Raw genomic sequence first — 19,991 nt, 5'->3', positions numbered from 1 at the left:
ATGGTACAAAGCTAGCGACATTTCCCTCACTGACAAAATCTTGTAGTCATCTCTTGCGTGGCTACACAGGAAGTCAACAGAGCTTGAGTGAGACACATCTATGATCGTGAGGGTGGGAATAGCTAAGTGAATTTGTATTGAGGTGGCTTTATAGACCTCAAAGACATGAGATGTTGGGTAGTTTATTGTGGAGACTTTTTGAAGCATTGATTATGGTGAAACCGGCAACTCCGGTGTCTCACTCTTGCAACAAGACAGCTGAATCAGTCTCAGAAATAGAACTGCCCGGAAGACGCTTCGACCATAAAAGGAAGTGGGAAATTAGGTCTAAGTGTCTGAAAAAATAAAATCCCTTTTAATAACCTGGTTTTATACGTCAAATGAGTATTTGTTTATGGTAAAAAAACAAAAAAAAAACATCCCGTACACCGCTTTTATTATGCTGTGGTGAATCAGGCAACATGTAGTTGTGAAAGTGTGTAATTTTAACGCTGTCTCAGTGCTGTATGTTGTAGTTTATTTAAAGGAACTGTTTATTAGAGAGGTTTCTGTTGATGGTGAGTGACTATTCTACGTAAATAATGTGGATCAGGGCACCTTGTTTTGTGGCTGCAACCATATAGTTTGATCTTTTCTCTCTGAAGGCTGCCTCCCTCCCAAAGAACAACTCTCCCGTCTCCCGGCACTCAGCAGCCCTACAGAACAGGAAGGGTTCCTACCCCTCTATGCTCACCCTGCACCCGGGTACAGGTGGCCATTCCAGTGGGCCCTCTAAAGTTATATCCTCGGATGAGAACATCACCACAGAGCGTGACATCATCGACCTGGACCCCCGCAGCCCCTCCCCAGACCCCGGTGTGTTCATGGAAGAGAACCTGCTGCCCGCTGAGGTGTTACCAGCGAAGCAGGGAAAGACTAGCGGTAGCCCTATCATACGGAGAAGCCGCGGGAAGAGTGCTGATGTAGGACGGGCTAGATCTGACCACACAGGCTTACTGACAGTGGCCCCTAATCCTAGTGAGGGAGATCTCATACTGGGATCTGACAACAGAATTTACAGGCTCCTGAGTGGCCCTCCAGGGCCAGAGGGCCCTCCGGGAAAAACAGTAAGTGTCTTTTAGGGGAAGGTTCAGTCAGAAATGCTTACTCAGATCGTTTTTTCAAGAATCAGATCCGGGACTTACAATTGACATCAAGGTCAGTGATTTTAAGCAATGTGATGTCTACTGAACATATGATTTTATGGAAACCAAACGCAGAAGTAACTGACATTTGAGTAGGGATCTTAGAATAGGGAATAGTCATCTATTTGATCCTCGTAAGAAGTATAGGAGGTCTTCTTGGTTTTATTCAGCTATGATATCTTTGTCTCGATTGGAAAATGAAAACATCAACAGTGTATAACTGTCTCTAATTTCAATTTAAATATTCCTTACTGCAGCTCAAGTAACGCCAAAAAACAACTCCCTTTAATCTTTCTATTTTTTCTAACTTAAAAGTACAGGTTACGGAAATACTGTACAAACGCTGTGGTTAAATCTACCCATATGACATGGACACTGAGTGAATCATAGGCACTCTACTAAATTACAGGAGAGAAAATAAACATTGCAAAAAGATGAGGCATTAATATACTGCTGTGGACCAAGTATACACTTTGCCACTCCATTGCATCATTTTGCCAGACAATGATCTTTTCAGGTTGTTACAATATTTTTATTACCTCCTAAAAAAAAAATGTGTATCAGTTCATATTTTATATTTTTGTTGTCGTGTCTACAGGGATGTGCTGGCAAAGAAGGATACATTGGGCTTAAAGGAGACAAGGTAGGGAGATGAAGCACTGGGGAATTATTTGATATGACTGAATGATTGGTAATATGATTGGTAAAACTGAATATACTCATGGATAATGTTGTTATTGATTGTTTCTGTTTTTCCTGTACCTGAAATTTCTGCATAGCTCAGCTCATTATGTATTCATTTCTGATATTCGCAGTGAAACATTTCGGTCATATAAAAACTTCTTCTAAACACAAAATAGTATTTTGCCGGTGGAATCCAAAAGTATCCACTTCTTTTTTAATTTGTCTTTCCATAAAATACCACAAGGTCTTGCATTCATAGTGAACGTAGATACAAGCCCCTGTAGGAACCTGGCCATAGGAAAAAGAAGACTGAACGTTTTCAAACAATATTTATTTTTCAAACCCCAACGTACGTCATGCCCGTGCAGTGTCCCATGCCTTACTGTGCTAATTACAAGCAAGTGCAGAAAGGAGGGCTTTTTGCCATTCGCCTAGTGAAGTACCCGATACACAGATGAAATTTAGTTCGCTAGAACTATACATGTCAGGGAGAAAAACTGGTGTTTGGTAGATAACGGATGTGTTTGTCCCGCTTATACTGCATCATTCACACATTTGCCAGTAGAAAAAACTTTTGAAATAACAATGTACATTGAGAGAAAAATCGTATTTGATCACCTGCTGATTTTGTACGTTTGCCCACTGACGAAGAAATGATCAGTCTGTAATTTTAATGGTAGGTTTATTTGAATAGTGAGAGACAGAATAATGTATACTTTGATTTTCATTTTAATGAGTGAAATAAGTATTTGATCCCCTCTCAATCAGAAAGATTTCTGGCTCCCAGGTGTCTTTTACACAGGTAACGAGCTGAGATTAGGAGCACACTCTTAAAGCTAGTGCTCCTAATCTCAGCTTGTTACCTGTATAAAAGACACCTGTCCACAGAAGCAATCAATCAATCAGATTCCAAACTCTCCACCATGGCCAAGACCAAAGAGCTGTCCAAGGATGTCAGGGACAATACTTTAGACATACACAAGGCTGGAATGGGCTACAAGACCATTGCCAAGCAGTTTGGTGAGAAGGTGAAAACAGAAGAAACACAAAATAACTGTCAATCTTCCTCGGTCTGGGCTCCATGCAAGATCTCACCTCGTGGATTTGCAATGATCATGAGAACGGTGAGGAATCAGCCCAGAACTACACGGGAGGATCTTGTCAATGATCTCAAGGCAGGTGGGACCATAGTCACAAATAAAACAATTGGTAACACACTACGCCGTGAAGGACTGAAATCCTGCCGTGCCCAAAAGGTCCACCTGCTCAAGAAAGCACATGTACAGGCACGTCTGAAGTTTGCCAATGAACATCTGAATGATTCAGAGGAGAACTGGGTGAAAGTGTTGTGGTCAGATGAGACCAAAATCGATCTCTTTGGCATCAACTCAACTCGCCGTGTTTGGAGGAGGAGGAATGCTGCCTATGACCCCAAGAACACCATCCTCACCGTCAAACATGGAGGTGGGAACATTATGCTTTGGGGGGGTTTTCTGCTGAGGGGACAGGACAACTTCACCACATCAAAGGTACAATGGACGGGGCCATGTACCGTCACAAATCTTGGGTGAGAACCTCCTTCCCTCAGCCAGGGCATTGAAAATGGGTTGTGGATGGACGTTCCAGCATGACAATGACCCAAAACATACGGCCAAGGCAACAATGGAGTGTCTCATGAAGAATCACATTAAGGTCCCGGAGTGGCCTAGCCAGTCTCCAGACCTTAATCCCATAGAAAATCTGTGGAGGGAGCTGAAGGTTTGAGTTGCTAAATGTCAGCCTCCAAACCTTAATGACTTTGAGAAGATCTGCAAAGAGGAGTGGGACAAAATCCCTCCTGAGATGTGTGCAAACCTGGTGGCCAACTACAAAAAAAGGTCTGAACTCTGTGATTGCCAACAAGGGTTTTGCCACCAAGTACTAAGTCATGTTTTGCAGAGGGGTCAAATACTTATTTCACTCATTAAAATGCTAATAAATGTATAACATTTTTGACATGTGTTTTGCTGGATTTTTTGTTGTTATTCTGTCTCTCACTGTTCTAATAAACCTTCCATTACAATGATAGACTGATCATTTCTTTGTCAGTGGGTAAACGTACAAAATAAGCAGGGCATCAAATACTTCTTTCCCTCACTGTACATCATGAGTGGATGGGGTTCTGTGCCACACTGTACTAGTTACAAATAAGTACAAAAGGGGAGTGGGAACAGAGGAGATCAATTGCTGTAGTTTTGAAAGTGAAATATATACCCATTCTTGCTTGATATGGGATTTCAGCTGCTAAACAGTTAGGTGTCTCCTATGTAATTTTTTCGTTTCATAATGCACCAAATGTTTTCGATGGATGACAGGTCTGGACTGCTGGCAGGCTCTTTTACTCTGGAGCCATGTTGTTGTAATACATGCAGAATGTGGGTTGGCATTGTCTTGCTGAAATAAGAAAGGGCTTCCCTGAAAAAGACGTTGTCTGGATGGCAGCACATGTTGCTCCAAAACCTGTACAGCATATATTGTTCAGCATTAATGGTGCCTTCACAGGCGTGCAAGTCACCCATGCCATGTGCACTAATGCACCCCCATACCATCATGCATGCTGGCTTTTGAACTGTGCGCTGATAAGAAGCCAGTTGGTCCTTCTCTTTAGTCTGGAGCACGCAGCGTCCATGTTTCCCAAAAATAATTTCAATTTGGGATTTGTCAGATATTTCTCAGTTTCATCATTTGATATGTTGTCTTTGTACTATATTTAATTAAATACAGAGATAAATGATTTGCATTGCAATCATTACATTCTGTTTTTATTTGCATTTTATGCAGCATCCCACATTTTTGGGAAACGGGGTTTCCCGTTAGCTACTCAACTTGCCAAAATAAACAGTAAGTTAATTCCCAGGGGCATTTGTTTTGCTATGTAGAAGGCACAAACCAATACAATGAACTTGCGCATTTGCCGTCTTGCTGTCTAAAACTGTCGCTATCCGTGACACAAATTCAATCAACAAGAACGTTCTTCAATCTGTTTTTGAACGCATTTCCCCAGGATGTTGGCAGGACCAAGCAGCTGAGTTACAATATCAAGCACCTATGGTCTTAAATCCGCTTTGGCGTAGACTAATCAAGTTCAAACGTGTGGTTCATTATCATTATGTAATATTTTGCATCCTTAAAGTCATAATGAGAAATCTTTGAATAATGTGAAGTTAGTTAACTGGGACGATGTTTAAACAATTTCCAGGGTGGGACTGGGCCAGAGCAGAAGGCTCCACCCCCCACCACCCACAGTGTTATAATATTTTAGAATCTGGAAAATCTAATCAAACAAGGACAATCGCAACTACAAATTAAACAAATTGATGCACGATCTGTATAATATGGAGGCTTTGCAAATGTGACCCAACATGACTACATTTATTTTTCCATATCTTGTGCCCTTCTGGCATAATAGAGGCTTTTGTTTAGCATGCAAAGCCCATAACACACTCCTTCTGGCCATTTAAGTGTGGAACATATCTTAAATTCCTATAAATCTCTGAAATGTGATAAAATCAACTCAATGTACCCTAGGGTGAAATTCCCCTTTAAGTATCACTGATCCCCAAAGACGACTTATCTGTGCTTCCCCAGGGATCTCAGGGTGTCAAAGGGCAGGAGGGTAGGAGAGGGGAGAGGGGCCCCTCAGGACCTCCTGGCCTACCTACCCTCTACCTGTGGAGGAACTCTCAGGAGGACTGGACGAGCTTCATGGTAAGATTGTTTTTGTCCGTCCGGTATCCATCCATCTGACAGCAAACTCACTGGGAGTGTAATAAAACCTAATGTTACCATGCATTTTTAGCTTGAGCTCAGCCCTGACAATGACCCAGCCATGGCAGAGTTCTCACCAGACTCCCCTGTCAGGCTATTTCGGTCTTGAAATTTCAGCTTGCCTTAATACCACAGTGAAGTCACAAGAAAGTAAAATGTGCTTCTATTGAAGCAATCAAAGTTATGCTTGAAATATTTTTTTAAATGCAGCCTGTCCTACACTATAAAGAGAAAAAAACATATTATCAGACATATTAAACAATATATGTAAAGTTGTTCTTCTAAAGAATTCACAAACCTTGGATATTTCCAAAATGTTAGGGTTACAACATAACATCAAAATGGATGTAATTAGATATTTTTCACAAAAACCCCCAAAAAAGTCAATAATGTCAAAGTGAAAAATAAAATCTACCAATTGTTCTAAATGAATTGCAAATACAAAACAGAAAATAATTGCATAAGTATTCACTCCGTTTAGACAATATTTGGTGGAGGCATCATTGGCAGCAATTACAGCCATGAGTCTGTTTGGGTAAGTCTCTACCAGCTCTCCACATCTGCAAACAGCAATGCTTGCCCATTCTTCTGTGTACAATTGCTCATGCTCCATCAAATTGCTGTTTACCTTATAGTCAACAGCAATTTATTATTATTTTCTCATATTCTCAAGCAGATTGAGGCAGGGGCTTTGACCGGTCCACTCCAGGACATTGACCAGTTTGTTTTTAAGCCAGTCTTGTGTGACTTTGGCTGCATGTATGGGGTCATTGTACTGTTGGAAGATTAATCTTCCCCCAGGTCTCTTGCAGCTTCCAGGATTTCTCTGTACTTTGCTGCATCCATTTCTGCCCTCGATCTTTACAAGCTTTTCAGGCCTGAATGCAGAGAAGCATCCCATGCCTCAAGCTAGGGATGATGTTTCAGGATATTCAACACTACTGTTGTTTGCTCCTTGGGGTTTGAGGCCTTATAAAGCCTTATTGATTGATTGATTGATTGATTGAAATGTGCAGTGTTAGGCTTGTGCCAATCATAGCACTTTGCGTTGAAGCCAGAAAGCATTGAATCTTCTTCTACTTGGTCTCTGAGTCTCCCAAATGCTTCAGTTTTATTCAACAACAAATTAATTTTTGACAACAAAGGCCACTTTTGTGAAGCACTCAGGCTGCTGTTGCAGTATGCACAATGTCTCCCAACTCAGCCATGGAAGACTGGAACTCCTTTAGAGTTGCCATGGGCCTCCTGGTGGCCTCCCTGACTAGTACCCTTCTCCTCTGCCTGCCCAGTGTTTGAGGACGGCCTGTTCTAGACAGATTCATGTCAAGCCAAATTCTCTCAATTTCTTAATAATGGCCTTAAATGTGCTCTGATGACTATTCAATGCCTTGGAAGTGTTGTTATATTCTTCCTCCGCGTTTGTTTTGTATGTTTCTTCATCTTCATGATATTGTTTGTTAGTAGTTCTACTAACCAACTGAGGGACATCCCAGAGGCAGATTTGTCATAAAATCATGTGAAACAGTGGATATAAAAAGTCTACACACCCCTGTTAAAATGCCAGGTTCTTGTGATGTGAAAGAATGAGACAAAGATAAATCATGTCAGAACTTTTTCCACCTTTAATGTGATCTATAACGTGAACAGTTCAATTGAAAAACAAACTGAAATCTTTGAGGGGGAAAAATAAAAAACTCACAATAACCTGGTTGCATAAGTGTGCGCACCCTTAAACTAATACGTTATTGAAGCACCTTTTGATTTTATTACAGCACTCAGTCTTTTTGGGTACATCTTGACGTGGCAATATTTGCCCACTCTTCTTTGTAAAAGTGCACATCTCCTGTGCCCAGCCCTCTTCAGATCACCCCACAGATGATCAATTGGATTCAGGTATGGGCTCTGGTTGGGCCATTCCAAAATGTTAATCTTCTTCTGGTGAAGCCATGCTTTTGTGGATTTGGATGTGTGCTTTGGGTCGTTGTCGTGCTGAAAGGTGAACAACTTCTTCATCTTCAGCTTTCTAACGGACACCTGAAGGTTTTGTGCTAAATTTACCTGGTATTTGGAACTGTACATAATTCCCTTCACCCTGACTAGGCCCCGGGTTTCAAAACATGATGCTGCCACCACCATGCTTCACTGGGGGTATGGTGTTCTTTGGGTGATGTGCAGTGTTGTTTTTGCGCCATTATGACCAAAAAGTTCATCCTTAGTTTCATCAGACCATAACACATTTTCCCACATGCTTTTGGGAGACTTGATGTTTGTTTTTGCAAACTTCAGCTGGGCTTGGATCTTTTTCTTTGCAAGAAAAGGCGTCCGTCTTGCCACCCTACCCCATAGAGCATTCATATGAAAAATACGGGAGATTGTTGTCACATGTAGCACACAGCCAGTACTTGCCAGAAATTCCTGCAGTTCCTTTATTGTTGCTGTAGGCCTCTTGGATGCCTCCCTGACCAGTCTTTTCATCAATTTTGGAGGGACATCCAGTTCTTGGTAATGTCTCTGTTGTGTCATATATTCTCCACTTGATGATGACTGTCTTCACTGTGTTCCATGCTATATATCTAATGCTTTGGAAATAATTTTGTACCCTTCTACTGACTGATATTTTTCAACAATGAGATCCCTCTGATGCTTTGGAAGCTCTCTGCAGACCATGGCTTTTGCTCTGAGATGCAACTAAGAAAATGTCAGGAAAATCCTACTAGAACAGTTGAACTTTATTTGTGATTAATCAGAGTCACTTTTCATGATGGCAGGTGTGTAATTACTTCTATTTAACATGAGTTTGAATGTGATTGGTTAATTCTGAACACAGCCACATCCCCAGTTATAAAAGGGTGTGCACACTTATGCAACCAGGTTATTGTAAGGTTTTTTATTTTTTATTTTTCCCCCTCGAAGATTTCAGTTTGTTTTTCAATTGAATTTTTCACATTATAGGTCAAATTAAAAGTGGAAAAAGTTCTGACATGATTTATCTTTGTCTCATTCTTTTACATCACAAGAACCTGGCATTTTTACAGGGGTGTGTAGACTTTTTATATCTACTGTACACATTGATTGTGGGCTTCATTCAGTTAATTACGTGACTGTGACTTCTAAAGACAGTTGGTTTCACCACAGCTCATTCAGGTGTCATCGCAAAGAGGGTGAATAGTTATCAATTATTTTTTGTTTTATATTTGCACTTTTCAGTTTGACATCATGGACTTTTTGTGCTGATAATTGTTAAACATTTCTGATTTAAATCCATCTGGTTTAATGTTTTATAAAACATTGTGGGAAACCGCGCTGTTATTTACTCACATTTACCTCAAACAGTGTTTATAACTTTATTTCCTGATTGTAATTGTTTCAAGACCACACTATGATATTAACCAGGTAGAAAGCATTAAAATCGGGACAGGAAGTGTTACTTACATACCAACAGACAGCCAACACTAGTACACAAAAAAAATGTATATTAGCGACTACTACCGATCAAAACCATTGCAAAAACCTTCTAGAAGTTACGTTACCCGTTGTATGCATTTTATTTGGTTTATTCATTTTCACTGCACTGAATAACTGGTTACGATTTGTTAGCTAGCGGGCAGCTGACGTTTGCTAGTGGTTAGCTGACGTTTTCTAGCTAGCTACAGTTATAAATAAACCACCTTTTGCAGCTCTTAGAATTCGAGTCAACGAAAGAAGCTTGCAATGCAATGCATGTAGTGTTCCTTACCTAGCAAGGTGACTGTTCAAATGCTGGCATGAGTTCAAATGCTGGAGAGTACTGAAGTCACGTGCAAAAAAACTCGGTAAGGAATATTTGAAACTCACGCGTGAAAAGGTTAAACAATCTTTACCCAACCAACCATCTCCCACACACCCACCCACCCCACTTTACCCAGCCAACCATGTCCCCACACCCAACCACCCCACTTTACCCAGCCAACCATGTCCCCACACCCAACCAGCCCACTTTACCCAGCCAACCATGTCCCCACACCCAACCACCCCACTTTACCCAGGCAACCATGTCCCCACACCCAACCAGCCCACTTTACCCAGCCAACCATGTCCCCACACCCAACCACCCCACTTTACCCAGGCAACCATGTCCCCACACCCAACCACCCCACTTTACCCAGCCAACCATGTCCCCACACCCAACCATCCCACTTTACCCAGCCAACCATGTCCCACACACCCAACCACCCCACTTTACCCAAACAACCATGTCCGCACACCCAACCACCCCACTTTACCCAGCCAACCATGTCCCCACACCCAACCACCCCACTTTACCCAGCCAACCATGTCCCCACACCCAACCACCCCACTTTACCCAGCCAACCATGTCCCCACACCCAACCACCCCACTTTACCCAGCCAAACATGTCCCCACACCCAACCAGCCCACTTTACCCAGCCAACCATGTCCCCACACCCAACCAGCCCACTTTACCCAACCAACCATGTCCCCACACCCAACCACCCCACTTTACCTAGCCAACCATGTCCCCACACTCAACCACCCCACTTTACCCAGCCAACCATGTCCCACACACCCAACCACCCCACTTTACCCAAACAACCATGTCCGCACACCCAACCACCCCACTTTACCCAGGCATCCATGTCCCCACACCCAACCACCCCACTTTACCCAGCCAACCATGTCCCCACACCCAACCACCCCACTTTACCCAGCCAACCATGTCCCCACACCCAACCACCCCACTTTACCCAGCCAACCATGTCCCCACACCCAACCACCCCACTTTACCCAGCCAACCATGTCCCCACACCCAACCACCCCACTTTACCCAGCCAACCATGTCCCCACACCCAACCACCCCACTTTACCCAGCCAAACATGTCCCCACACCCAACCAGCCCACTTTACCCAGCCAACCATGTCCCCACACCCAACCACCCCACTTTACCCAACCAACCATGTCCCCACACCCAACCACCCCACTTTACCTAGCCAACCATGTCCCCACACTCAACCACCCCACTTTACCCAGCCAACCATGTCCCACACACCCAACCACCCCACTTTACCCAAACAACCATGTCCGCACACCCAACCACCCCACTTTACCCAGGCATCCATGTCCCCACACCCAACCACCCCACTTTACCCAGCCAACCATGTCCCCACACCCAACCACCCCACTTTACCCAGCCAACCATGTCCCCACACCCAACCACCCCACTTTACCCAGCCAACCATGTCCCCACACCCAACCACCCCACTTTACCCAGCCAACCATGTCCCCACACCCAACCACCCCACTTTACCCAGCCAACCATGTCCCCACACCCAACCACCCCACTTTACCCAGCCAAACATGTCCCCACACCCAACCAGCCCACTTTACCCAGCCAACCATGTCCCACACACCCAACCACCCCACTTTACCCAGCCAACCATGTCCCCACACCCAACCACCCCACTTTACCCAGCCAACCATGTCCCACACACCCAACCACCCCACTTTACCCAAACAACCATGTCCGCACACCCAACCACCCCACTTTACCCAGGCATCCATGTCCCCACACCCAACCACCCCACTTTACCCAGCCAACCATGTACCCCACACCCACCCACCCCGCTTTACCCAGCCAACCATATCCCCACACCCAACCACCCCGCTTTACCCAGCCAACCATGTCCCACACACCCAACCCCCCCACTTTACCCAAACAACCATGTCCGCACACCCAACCACCCCACTTTACCCAGCCAACCATGTCCCACACACCCAACCACCCCACTTTACCCAAACAACCATGTCCGCACACCCAACCACCCCACTTTACCCAAACAACCATGTCCCACACACCCAACCACCCCACTTTACCCAAACAACCATGTCCGCACACCAAACCACCCCACTTTACCCAGCCAAACATGTCCCCTACACCCACCCACCCTGCTTTACCCAATCATCCATGCCCCCCACACCCACACACCCTGCTTTACCCAGTCAACCATGTCCCCCACATCCACCCACCCAACCACTCTGCTTTACCCAACCAACCATGTACCCCACACCCACCCACCCTGCTTTACCCAGCCAACCATGTCCCCACACCCACCCACCCTGCTTTACCCAGCCAACCATGTCCCCACACCCAACCACCCCGCTTTACCCAGCCAACCATGTCCCACACACCCAACCACCCCGCTTTACCCAAACAACCATGTCCGCACACCCAACCACCCCACTTTACCCAGGCAACCATGTCCCCACACCCAACCACCCCACTTTACCCAGCCAACCATGTCCCCACACCCAACCACCCCACTTTACCCAGCCAACCATGTCCCACACACCCAACCACCCCACTTTACCCAAACAACCATGTCCGCACACCCAACCACCCCACTTTACCCAGCCAACCATGTCCCCTACACCCACCCACCCTGCTTTACCCAATCATCCATGCCCCCCACACCCACACACCCTGCTTTACCCAGCCAACCATGTCCCCCACATCCACCCACCCAACCACTCTGCTTTACCCAACCAACCATGTACCCCACACCCACCCACCCTGCTTTACCCAACCAACAATGTTGCATTGTCCAAACAGTACAGGTTATATGAACCGGTACTGATGTTTTCTGAGGGGAATGTGTACATAAACTGCATATATATAAACGAGATGCCAGTTTGTTTGAGGTTGGGCCTGTTTCAATGTAGTGTGCTGTTATATTGAATAGTCTTTCATCTGAAGATATCTGAAGAAGTTATTCTAAAAACGTTGTTCTTTTCCCTCAGTTGTTCAAAGAAGGCAAACACCCCTTCTAGTTATATAATCCCTATGGTGCAGATTCTCACTCTGGTTTCTAAAATTTTTTGTAAACATTTGGTTTGCAGTCTGTGAATAATGCGAAACTTAGATGCTGTTGTGGGCAAGAAAGTTTTCTCTGTGTCTTTTGCAAACACACCTTGGTTTTGACCTTTTGTTTCAATTAGCCTCAGGGGCTCAGTTTGATTAGACCTTTTTTATTTATTTATTGAAAGGCCTTGTCTGTTGATTAAGGTTGATTGCTTCACATTTCATAGTGCGCCAATGCGGCAGATCAGTCATAATGTAAGGATCAACAGGAGAATTCAGACACTACAAATGTTTTATCTTGTAATCATGCACAAGACTGGTATGGATTTCATACACTAGCAATCGCTAACTTTCAAATAATGTATTATATTCAACCAGACTTGCTGAATTTGTGTTTATTTTCCAAATAAACATCTTGATGCTGGTATGTACTTCCCCAGCCTCATGGTGACAGAAATACATTGCTGCATGATTTAATTAGGCGAGTGCATGTTTATCTCCATGTAATGAAAATGTAAACCTTGGACTTGAGCCCTTCCGTGACCCTTTGGGGTAAATCCGGCCTCTATTTCAGGGCTAGCTTGTGTAATCTATTTTCCCCCAGTGTGTCCTTGTTAGAGCCGTGAATCCTGTTTAGATGGTCACGGCAGAATGATAATGAAGCAGGTCTCCTGCGCTGTCAGGAACACTCTAACGTTGCTAGCCACGGTAATGAGGCTTGATGTGTCAGCAGAGGGTGCCTTGGAACTCTAACCGCCACGGTGATGCCGCGGTCGGACACTGTGCTTCGGTCTCCCCCCTCTACAGTAACTACAGGCCCAGTGTCGTGTGAATAGTCCACAGTGTTGCCGGCCGCTTGGAGCACACAGGGGGGCTCTGACAGCCTCTCAACCCCCACTCTCACCCTCCAGGTCAGCCGGGCCTGCCTGTGGAGACCTGGGTTTAGGGGAGGTCCAGGTCGCTCATCCTGTCTGAGCTTCACCCAAACTGGGCCTGCAAAGGCGAGCGTTCCGCCCTGGGGAGCAGAACCAGAACCTGAGCTCCGGGCCAACTCAAACACTACCAAAGCAGACGGAGCCAAGGAGGTTTTCGCAAGAACCAGCGGCCCTCTGTGTATTTCTGAGCTAGCCCGTTGCCTCCAGCTTCCCCAGCCTGCAGTATCCAGTGACAGCACCCTCTGTGCCACCGCCCCTTCCCTTATCTGCCAACTAATCAGGCCGGGAGACTCAGCGTTGGGCCTCTCAAAGTTTTTTCCGTGTTTATTTAGTTTGGCTGCGTCACGGTGCGACGGCCGTAAGTGTTACAAGAAGTTATGGTTGAGATTTGACCTCGAGCAAAGAGCTGCGCGTTCCCCTCTCGTCAGAACGGGTGACGAATCTGGCCGTACTGTAATATTATAGCAGTAGGGCGTTAGGAGCCCTTTAAAGTGTCCATACTCCGTAGACGAAGAAAATAAGGCCTATGTTCTCTGCTTGGTTCCCCCAGCGGTCGTCCTTCATCCACTTGCTCCGGGCTGGCTGGCCTGTAAGTATCACACATAAGTTATGCTCGCTGCCAGCTGTACAGCGGGTCAGAGATACTGATGGACCTCTTCCTGTTAAATCCTCAGACAGAACAGGGACCTCCTGGACCGACAGGGGAGACGGGCAAACCCGGCCTACCAGTGAGTGGCCATTTCTTAACTAGCGTCACATGCCCTTGCGTGATACCGGAAAGAATTTCTCGTAGGTGACCGATACATGTCATCTTTCCACAGGGCATCCCCGGAGATCCTGGAGACAGGGGACTGCAAGGACACAGGGGAGACATGGTAATAACAGGTCAATTAACCGCTTGTAACAGCAGTTCAGACCTTGTAGAGCTTTCATTAATATTAATAATCTGTATTCTCCTCCAGACGATATCTCCTTGTGTTCTGTGCTGTCTTCCTGTTCGGCAGATGATCTTCTGACAGATACATGTATGAATGATGTACTGGTGTTATGTCTGTGTGCCAGGGGAACCCTGGGCCAAAGGGTGTGCCAGGGCGTGCAGGGACCTGGGGCAGAGATGGCAGCCATGGCCTGGACGGGCAACCAGGGCCACAGGGATTCCCTGGGCTTCAGGTAACATCCAAGAGCTTCATAGAGCCTGTCATATATTTACCCACAGTCAACACAGTTTAAAGTTAAAATGAAGAGGCTTTACTCTGTTAACAAGGCAAACCAGACAGGATGTTATTAGACTGAAGAGAAAACTGAAGTCAATGACATTGGTTTGTCTTACAGGGTCCCAAAGGGTACAAGGGAGAGAAGGCTTCTCTGGGGGAGACGGGGGAGACGGTGAGAGATACGGTTTTATGCTGCAGGACACATCTCTTCTGTACTGGACTCAGTGGCAACATGTCACATTAGTACATTGAAGCGGCTGTCAAACAAGGACGCCCAGTTTATATGCCCAGTCAATGAAAACAAGCAGACTGAATGTACGGCCAGGAGTTCTGACCACATGACCTGAGAAAACCTCCAACAGGCCCTAGCAATAAGGGCTCATACTCTAAAGTCTGAAGAATTGTATTTGTTACTGTATTTACCGCCCGGTGTTCAGGCTTTTCTGGTTCTCCCCTGTCATACTGTTCCTAAGTTAACTCCAGTGGCTTCCTTCTGAAGCTCACGTCCACTGTAAGAGCATGTTGCTTGCATCCAAAGCACAGAGGGGAACTGCCCCTCTCTGACTCTGATATTCTCAAATTCAACATACCTACTCAAGCACTCTGTTCGATGACCTCTGGTCTTTTGGACCCTTATGGGAGGGCAGCTCCTGCTCTGCCCAGTCAAAGCTCTTCTCTATCCTGGCACCCAAATGATGGAACCACCTAATGCTTGATGGTAGGGCAGAAGAGTCCTTGCTGTGTTCTATGTTCGTCCAGCGGTTTAAGCCGCTGCTGCTGGTGCAAATATGTCATTGCAGCATGGGTTCAAATCTGGTTTATTGGTGCTCCGCGTTTCTCAAGTCCTGTTCTGCGAACCATCCCTAGTCCCTGGAGGACTGCCTGCTGGTCTATGGCATATCTATCCCTAGTCCCTGGAGGAATGCCTGCTGGTCTATGGCATATCCCTCCCTAGTCCCTGGAGGACTGCCTGCTGGTCTATGGCATATCTATCCCTAGTCCCTGGAGGAATGCCTGCTGGTCTATGGCATATCCCTCCCTAGTCCCTGGAGGAATGCCTGTTGGTCTATGGCATATCCCTCCCTAGTCCCAGGAGGAATGCCTGCTGGTCTATGGCATATCTATCCCTAGTCCCAGGAGGAATGCCTGCTGGTCTATGGCATATCCCTCCCTAGTCCCAGGAGGAATGCCTGCTGGTCTATGGCATATCCCTCCCTAGTCCCAGGAGGAATGCCTGCTGGTCTATGGCATATCCCTCCCTAGTCCCAGGAGGAATGCCTGCTGGTCTATGGCAAATCTATCCCTAGTCCCAGGAGGAATGCCTGCTGGTCTATGGCATATCCCTCCCTAGTCCCTGGAGGAATGCCTGCTGGTCTATGGCATATCTATCCCTAGTCCCAGGAGGAATGCCTGCTGGTCTATGGCATATCCCTCCCTAGTCCCTGGAGGAATGCCTGCTGGTCTATGGCATATCCCTCCCTAGTCCCTGGAGGAATGCCTGCTGGTCTATGGCATATCTATCCCTAGTCCCTGGAGGACTGCCTGCTGGTCTATGGCATATCTATCCCTAGTCCCTGGAGGACTGCCTGCTGGTCTATGGCATATCCCTCCCTAGTCCCTGGAGGACTGCCTGCTGGTCTATGGCATATCTATCCCTAGTCCCTGGAGGACTGCCTGCTGGTCTATGGCATATCTATCCCTAGTCCCTGGAGGAATGCCTGCTGGTCTATGGCATATCCCTCCCTAGTCCCTGGAGGAATGCCTGTTGGTCTATGGCATATCCCTCCCTAGTCCCAGGAGGAATGCCTGCTGGTCTATGGCATATCTATCCCTAGTCCCAGGAGGAATGCCTGCTGGTCTATGGCATATCCCTCCCTAGTCCCAGGAGGAATGCCTGCTGGTCTATGGCATATCCCTCCCTAGTCCCAGGAGGAATGCCTGCTGGTCTATGGCATATCCCTCCCTAGTCCCAGGAGGAATGCCTGCTGGTCTATGGCAAATCTATCCCTAGTCCCAGGAGGAATGCCTGCTGGTCTATGGCATATCCCTCCCTAGTCCCTGGAGGAATGCCTGCTGGTCTATGGCATATCTATCCCTAGTCCCAGGAGGAATGCCTGCTGGTCTATGGCATATCCCTCCCTAGTCCCTGGAGGAATGCCTGCTGGTCTATGGCATATCCCTCCCTAGTCCCTGGAGGACTGCCTGCTGGTCTATGGCATATCTATCCCTAGTCCCTGGAGGAATGCCTGCTGGTCTATGGCATATCTATCCCTAGTCCCTGGAGGACTGCCTGCTGGTCTATGGCATATCTATCCCTAGTCCCTGGAGGACTGCCTGCTGGTCTATGGCATATCCCTCCCTAGTCCCTGGAGGACTGCCTGCTGGTCTATGGCATATCTATCCCTAGTCCCTGGAGGACTGCCTGCTGGTCTATGGCATATCTATCCCTAGTCCCTGGAGGACTGCCTGCTGGTCTATGGCATGTCCCTCATGGAAACGTCCCACTGAATGCATTAACGCTTGCTTCATAGAACCAGAGGTACACACACAATTGCTGTGATGGCCTCTAATTCACTCTCACAAATTTCAGTCTAGCCATTACAGCTAAGAGCTTTTATAATGAAAGGTGTTTGTTTTCCTCACAAGCTTTTGTAGGACATGTTAAAAGGGGCAAAATAAATGTTCTACACTCTGTTATAACTTGATGGTCTTTCCTAACATTTTCATGAAATTCCCAATACCATTGATGCATTTCAGTAACTAGAAACCATAGACCTAACACCTTCAAATGTGCATTTTTATTAACCTACCTTTAAAAAGTGTTATTTTGGTGTGTTTATTATGAAATTGGATCCTGCTAAGTCGTTTTTGCTAGCCACTGTGCATCAAAATCTTTTTACTTGATCTTGTGGATTTAGGCTGGGTACATACATGATAATTTGGCATTCAACTGCTGATGCAAGTAGGGTTTCATGATATGCATTTGATTTGATTGACAAATTATTATGGGAGTAGCCTAAGGGCCAAATACACTGCTTTATTCAATCGCATAATTGTTTCAAATATCCAAAATGTGCCCCTAAAAATGCATATAATAAATCTGCGTTTCAGTCCTTCAGCAGATGCTCATATCCTGTTGTTTGTGAACACCCACAGCTCAGATAATGTTTACTAAATGGAGGGGCAGTGATAAAATACAGTACCCATAAATAAAATACCCAGTTTTTGTGCCAGGGAATGGCAAAGCATGGCCTTATTCCTCTGAGGACCGCTTGACCAAGAAAAATATTGGTCATTGCTTTTTTTATTAAACTTTCAAATGTAACAGTTTTAACATCATCAGGCAATATCATTTTAGATATCGGTGAGAAATTCAAAGCTGTCTAATTCCCAAAACATGCCGATAGTCAACAGATGTTGGTGCTAAAGGGACCCCTTAAAGATCATAGTCTTCCATGTTGGTTTATAGTAACATCTTACATTATCTCTCTGTTTTATATTACAGGGTTTCACTGGTGAGACAGGCCCATGTGGAGACAGAGGGAGAATCGGAGATAAGGTCATTTTTTAAACATCCACTTCTTTTGAAATGTTTACCTTTTTAATGTAATGTGCTGAATGTGGAATTAGAAAGTTGATTGAGCTGGACATTAAAAGTGTTGCATTGCCCTCTAGTGGATGAAAACATGGATGACTGCTTTGCTTTCCACCGGAGTTTGTTTCTTTCTCTCTCACCTTAGCTTGTTTGGATCATGCCTGTGTATATTTCTTGCTATGTTTTCCAGGGTTCTAAAGGGGAACGAGGGGATCCAGGTTCTGTTGGACCCCCTGTGAGTAGAAATCCTCCATCTTCTGGCCCAAATTCACCTGATAAATTTGTCATTTTTGAATACAGATGTTGTGGTTCCCAAAGCTTGTCCATCGTTACTGTTTTAATTTCAGGGGTCAGTTGGTAAACGAGGATCCCAAGGTTTTTCAGGACCACCTGGGGCTCAGGTAACAGACCATAATCCTTTTGGAACACAGCTGTGGTAGAATGGATCCACATTGACGGTAGGCTCTTCTAGCTCCCTCTACATAACTGTCGTTAACTGTTTTTCAGGGGGATACCGGGTATGATGGCGCCCAGGGTCCAATCGGGCCCATGGTGAGTGTGGCAGCGCCGTGCAAACACTGACCGTTCACCATCAGACGCTACTGTACCTATCTCACTTTAGCAGTCGACACACTCAACAGCTTACAGAGCTGGAGAGATCATTGAGCTGTCGGTTATTTCCTGTTTGCACACTCATGCGTGGGCTTTATGTGCCCAAACAGGGGGCTCCAGGCATGGCGGGCATGGTGGGAACCCAGGGGCCCAACGGATCAATGGTCAGTATTTTGTGTTCGCCTTAGCACAGGGGAATGTTGATTGATGATTGGTTGACAAAGCCTCTAGTCTGTGGTATTGCGGTTGACCAGTTAAAGCTGTCTGCTGTAAGGATTTGCCTGCTGATTTCCTACAGGGAGACGCGGGGCCAGCTGGACCACAAGGCCGTAAAGGGCCCATGGTATGTGTCTGTGTTTTACCTCTGACATTGATTCCTCTTTTAGATTTTAAAATGTATTTAAATGTATCGATTGTGCCACCCAGTCAATGTACTGTATACTGTTGTTCTTATAGAAACAATGAGGCCAATGTTCTGTGTTATGTCCTTAAAGGGTTCCATTGGATTGTTAGGACAGAGAGGCCCTCCGGGACTTTACGGAACCCGAGTAAGTTATGCACTGGAAATACACAAACAATACACAAAATCTGCACCGGGAAATACCCCGCCAATACACAGAAACTATACCTAAAATACAAAGGGAATATATAGGAAATACTTTGATCATTTTGATATACTCAGGAAAAGTAGTTGAAATTATGTGTTTGTAGATACTCAGTTGATTTAATAATACTGCTGTAGGAAATCTCAAACTTCTTAACTGCTACAGTAAATCCAGGGGGTTATTTGACATGATACCTTGTATTCTCTCAAAGAATATGTAAGGGAGTCTAAAATTGACTGATTAGTCTTCCCTTAGTAACTATCCAGTGAAGTCTGAGGTTGAATGATTAGTCTTCCCTTAGTAACTATCCAATGGAGCCTGGGGTTGAATGATTAGTCTTCCCTAAGTAATTATCTAGTGGAGCCTGGGGTTAACTGATTAGTCTTCCCTTTGTAACTATCCAGTAGAGTCTTGGGTTAACTGATTAGTCTTTCCTTAGTAACTATCTAGTGGAGTCTGGAGTTAAGTGATTAGTCTTACCTTAGTAACTAGCTACTGGA

At 45.5% G+C, this 19,991-nt stretch overlaps 1 protein-coding gene across 5 annotated transcripts in view; it reads left to right on the top strand.

Annotated features, from left to right (window-relative positions):
- si:dkey-61l1.4 (collagen alpha-1(I) chain) overlaps positions 1 to 19,991 on the top strand; it is a 59,043-nt gene that overhangs the window by 22,411 nt on the left and 16,641 nt on the right. For all 5 annotated transcript variants that reach the window (XM_020052375.2, XM_020052374.2, XM_034296545.1 and 2 more), the window contains 15 exons: positions 645 to 1,106; positions 1,783 to 1,827; positions 5,496 to 5,615; positions 14,016 to 14,054; positions 14,140 to 14,193; positions 14,287 to 14,340; positions 14,528 to 14,635; positions 14,798 to 14,851; positions 18,185 to 18,238; positions 18,465 to 18,509; positions 18,622 to 18,675; positions 18,782 to 18,826; positions 18,997 to 19,050; positions 19,185 to 19,229; positions 19,381 to 19,434. In XM_020052375.2, coding sequence (XP_019907934.2) covers positions 645 to 1,106; positions 1,783 to 1,827; positions 5,496 to 5,615; positions 14,016 to 14,054; positions 14,140 to 14,193; positions 14,287 to 14,340; positions 14,528 to 14,635; positions 14,798 to 14,851; positions 18,185 to 18,238; positions 18,465 to 18,509; positions 18,622 to 18,675; positions 18,782 to 18,826; positions 18,997 to 19,050; positions 19,185 to 19,229; positions 19,381 to 19,434 — 1,287 coding nt within the window. The remainder of the gene's footprint in view (positions 1 to 644; positions 1,107 to 1,782; positions 1,828 to 5,495; positions 5,616 to 14,015; positions 14,055 to 14,139; positions 14,194 to 14,286; positions 14,341 to 14,527; positions 14,636 to 14,797; positions 14,852 to 18,184; positions 18,239 to 18,464; positions 18,510 to 18,621; positions 18,676 to 18,781; positions 18,827 to 18,996; positions 19,051 to 19,184; positions 19,230 to 19,380; positions 19,435 to 19,991) is intronic.

This window comes from Esox lucius, chromosome 13 (genome assembly GCF_011004845.1).
Source record: "Esox lucius isolate fEsoLuc1 chromosome 13, fEsoLuc1.pri, whole genome shotgun sequence".
Taxonomy (NCBI): Eukaryota; Metazoa; Chordata; class Actinopteri; order Esociformes; family Esocidae; genus Esox; species Esox lucius.
Note: the sequence above shows the minus strand (reverse complement) of the source record. Positions and strands in the feature narration are given on the sequence as shown.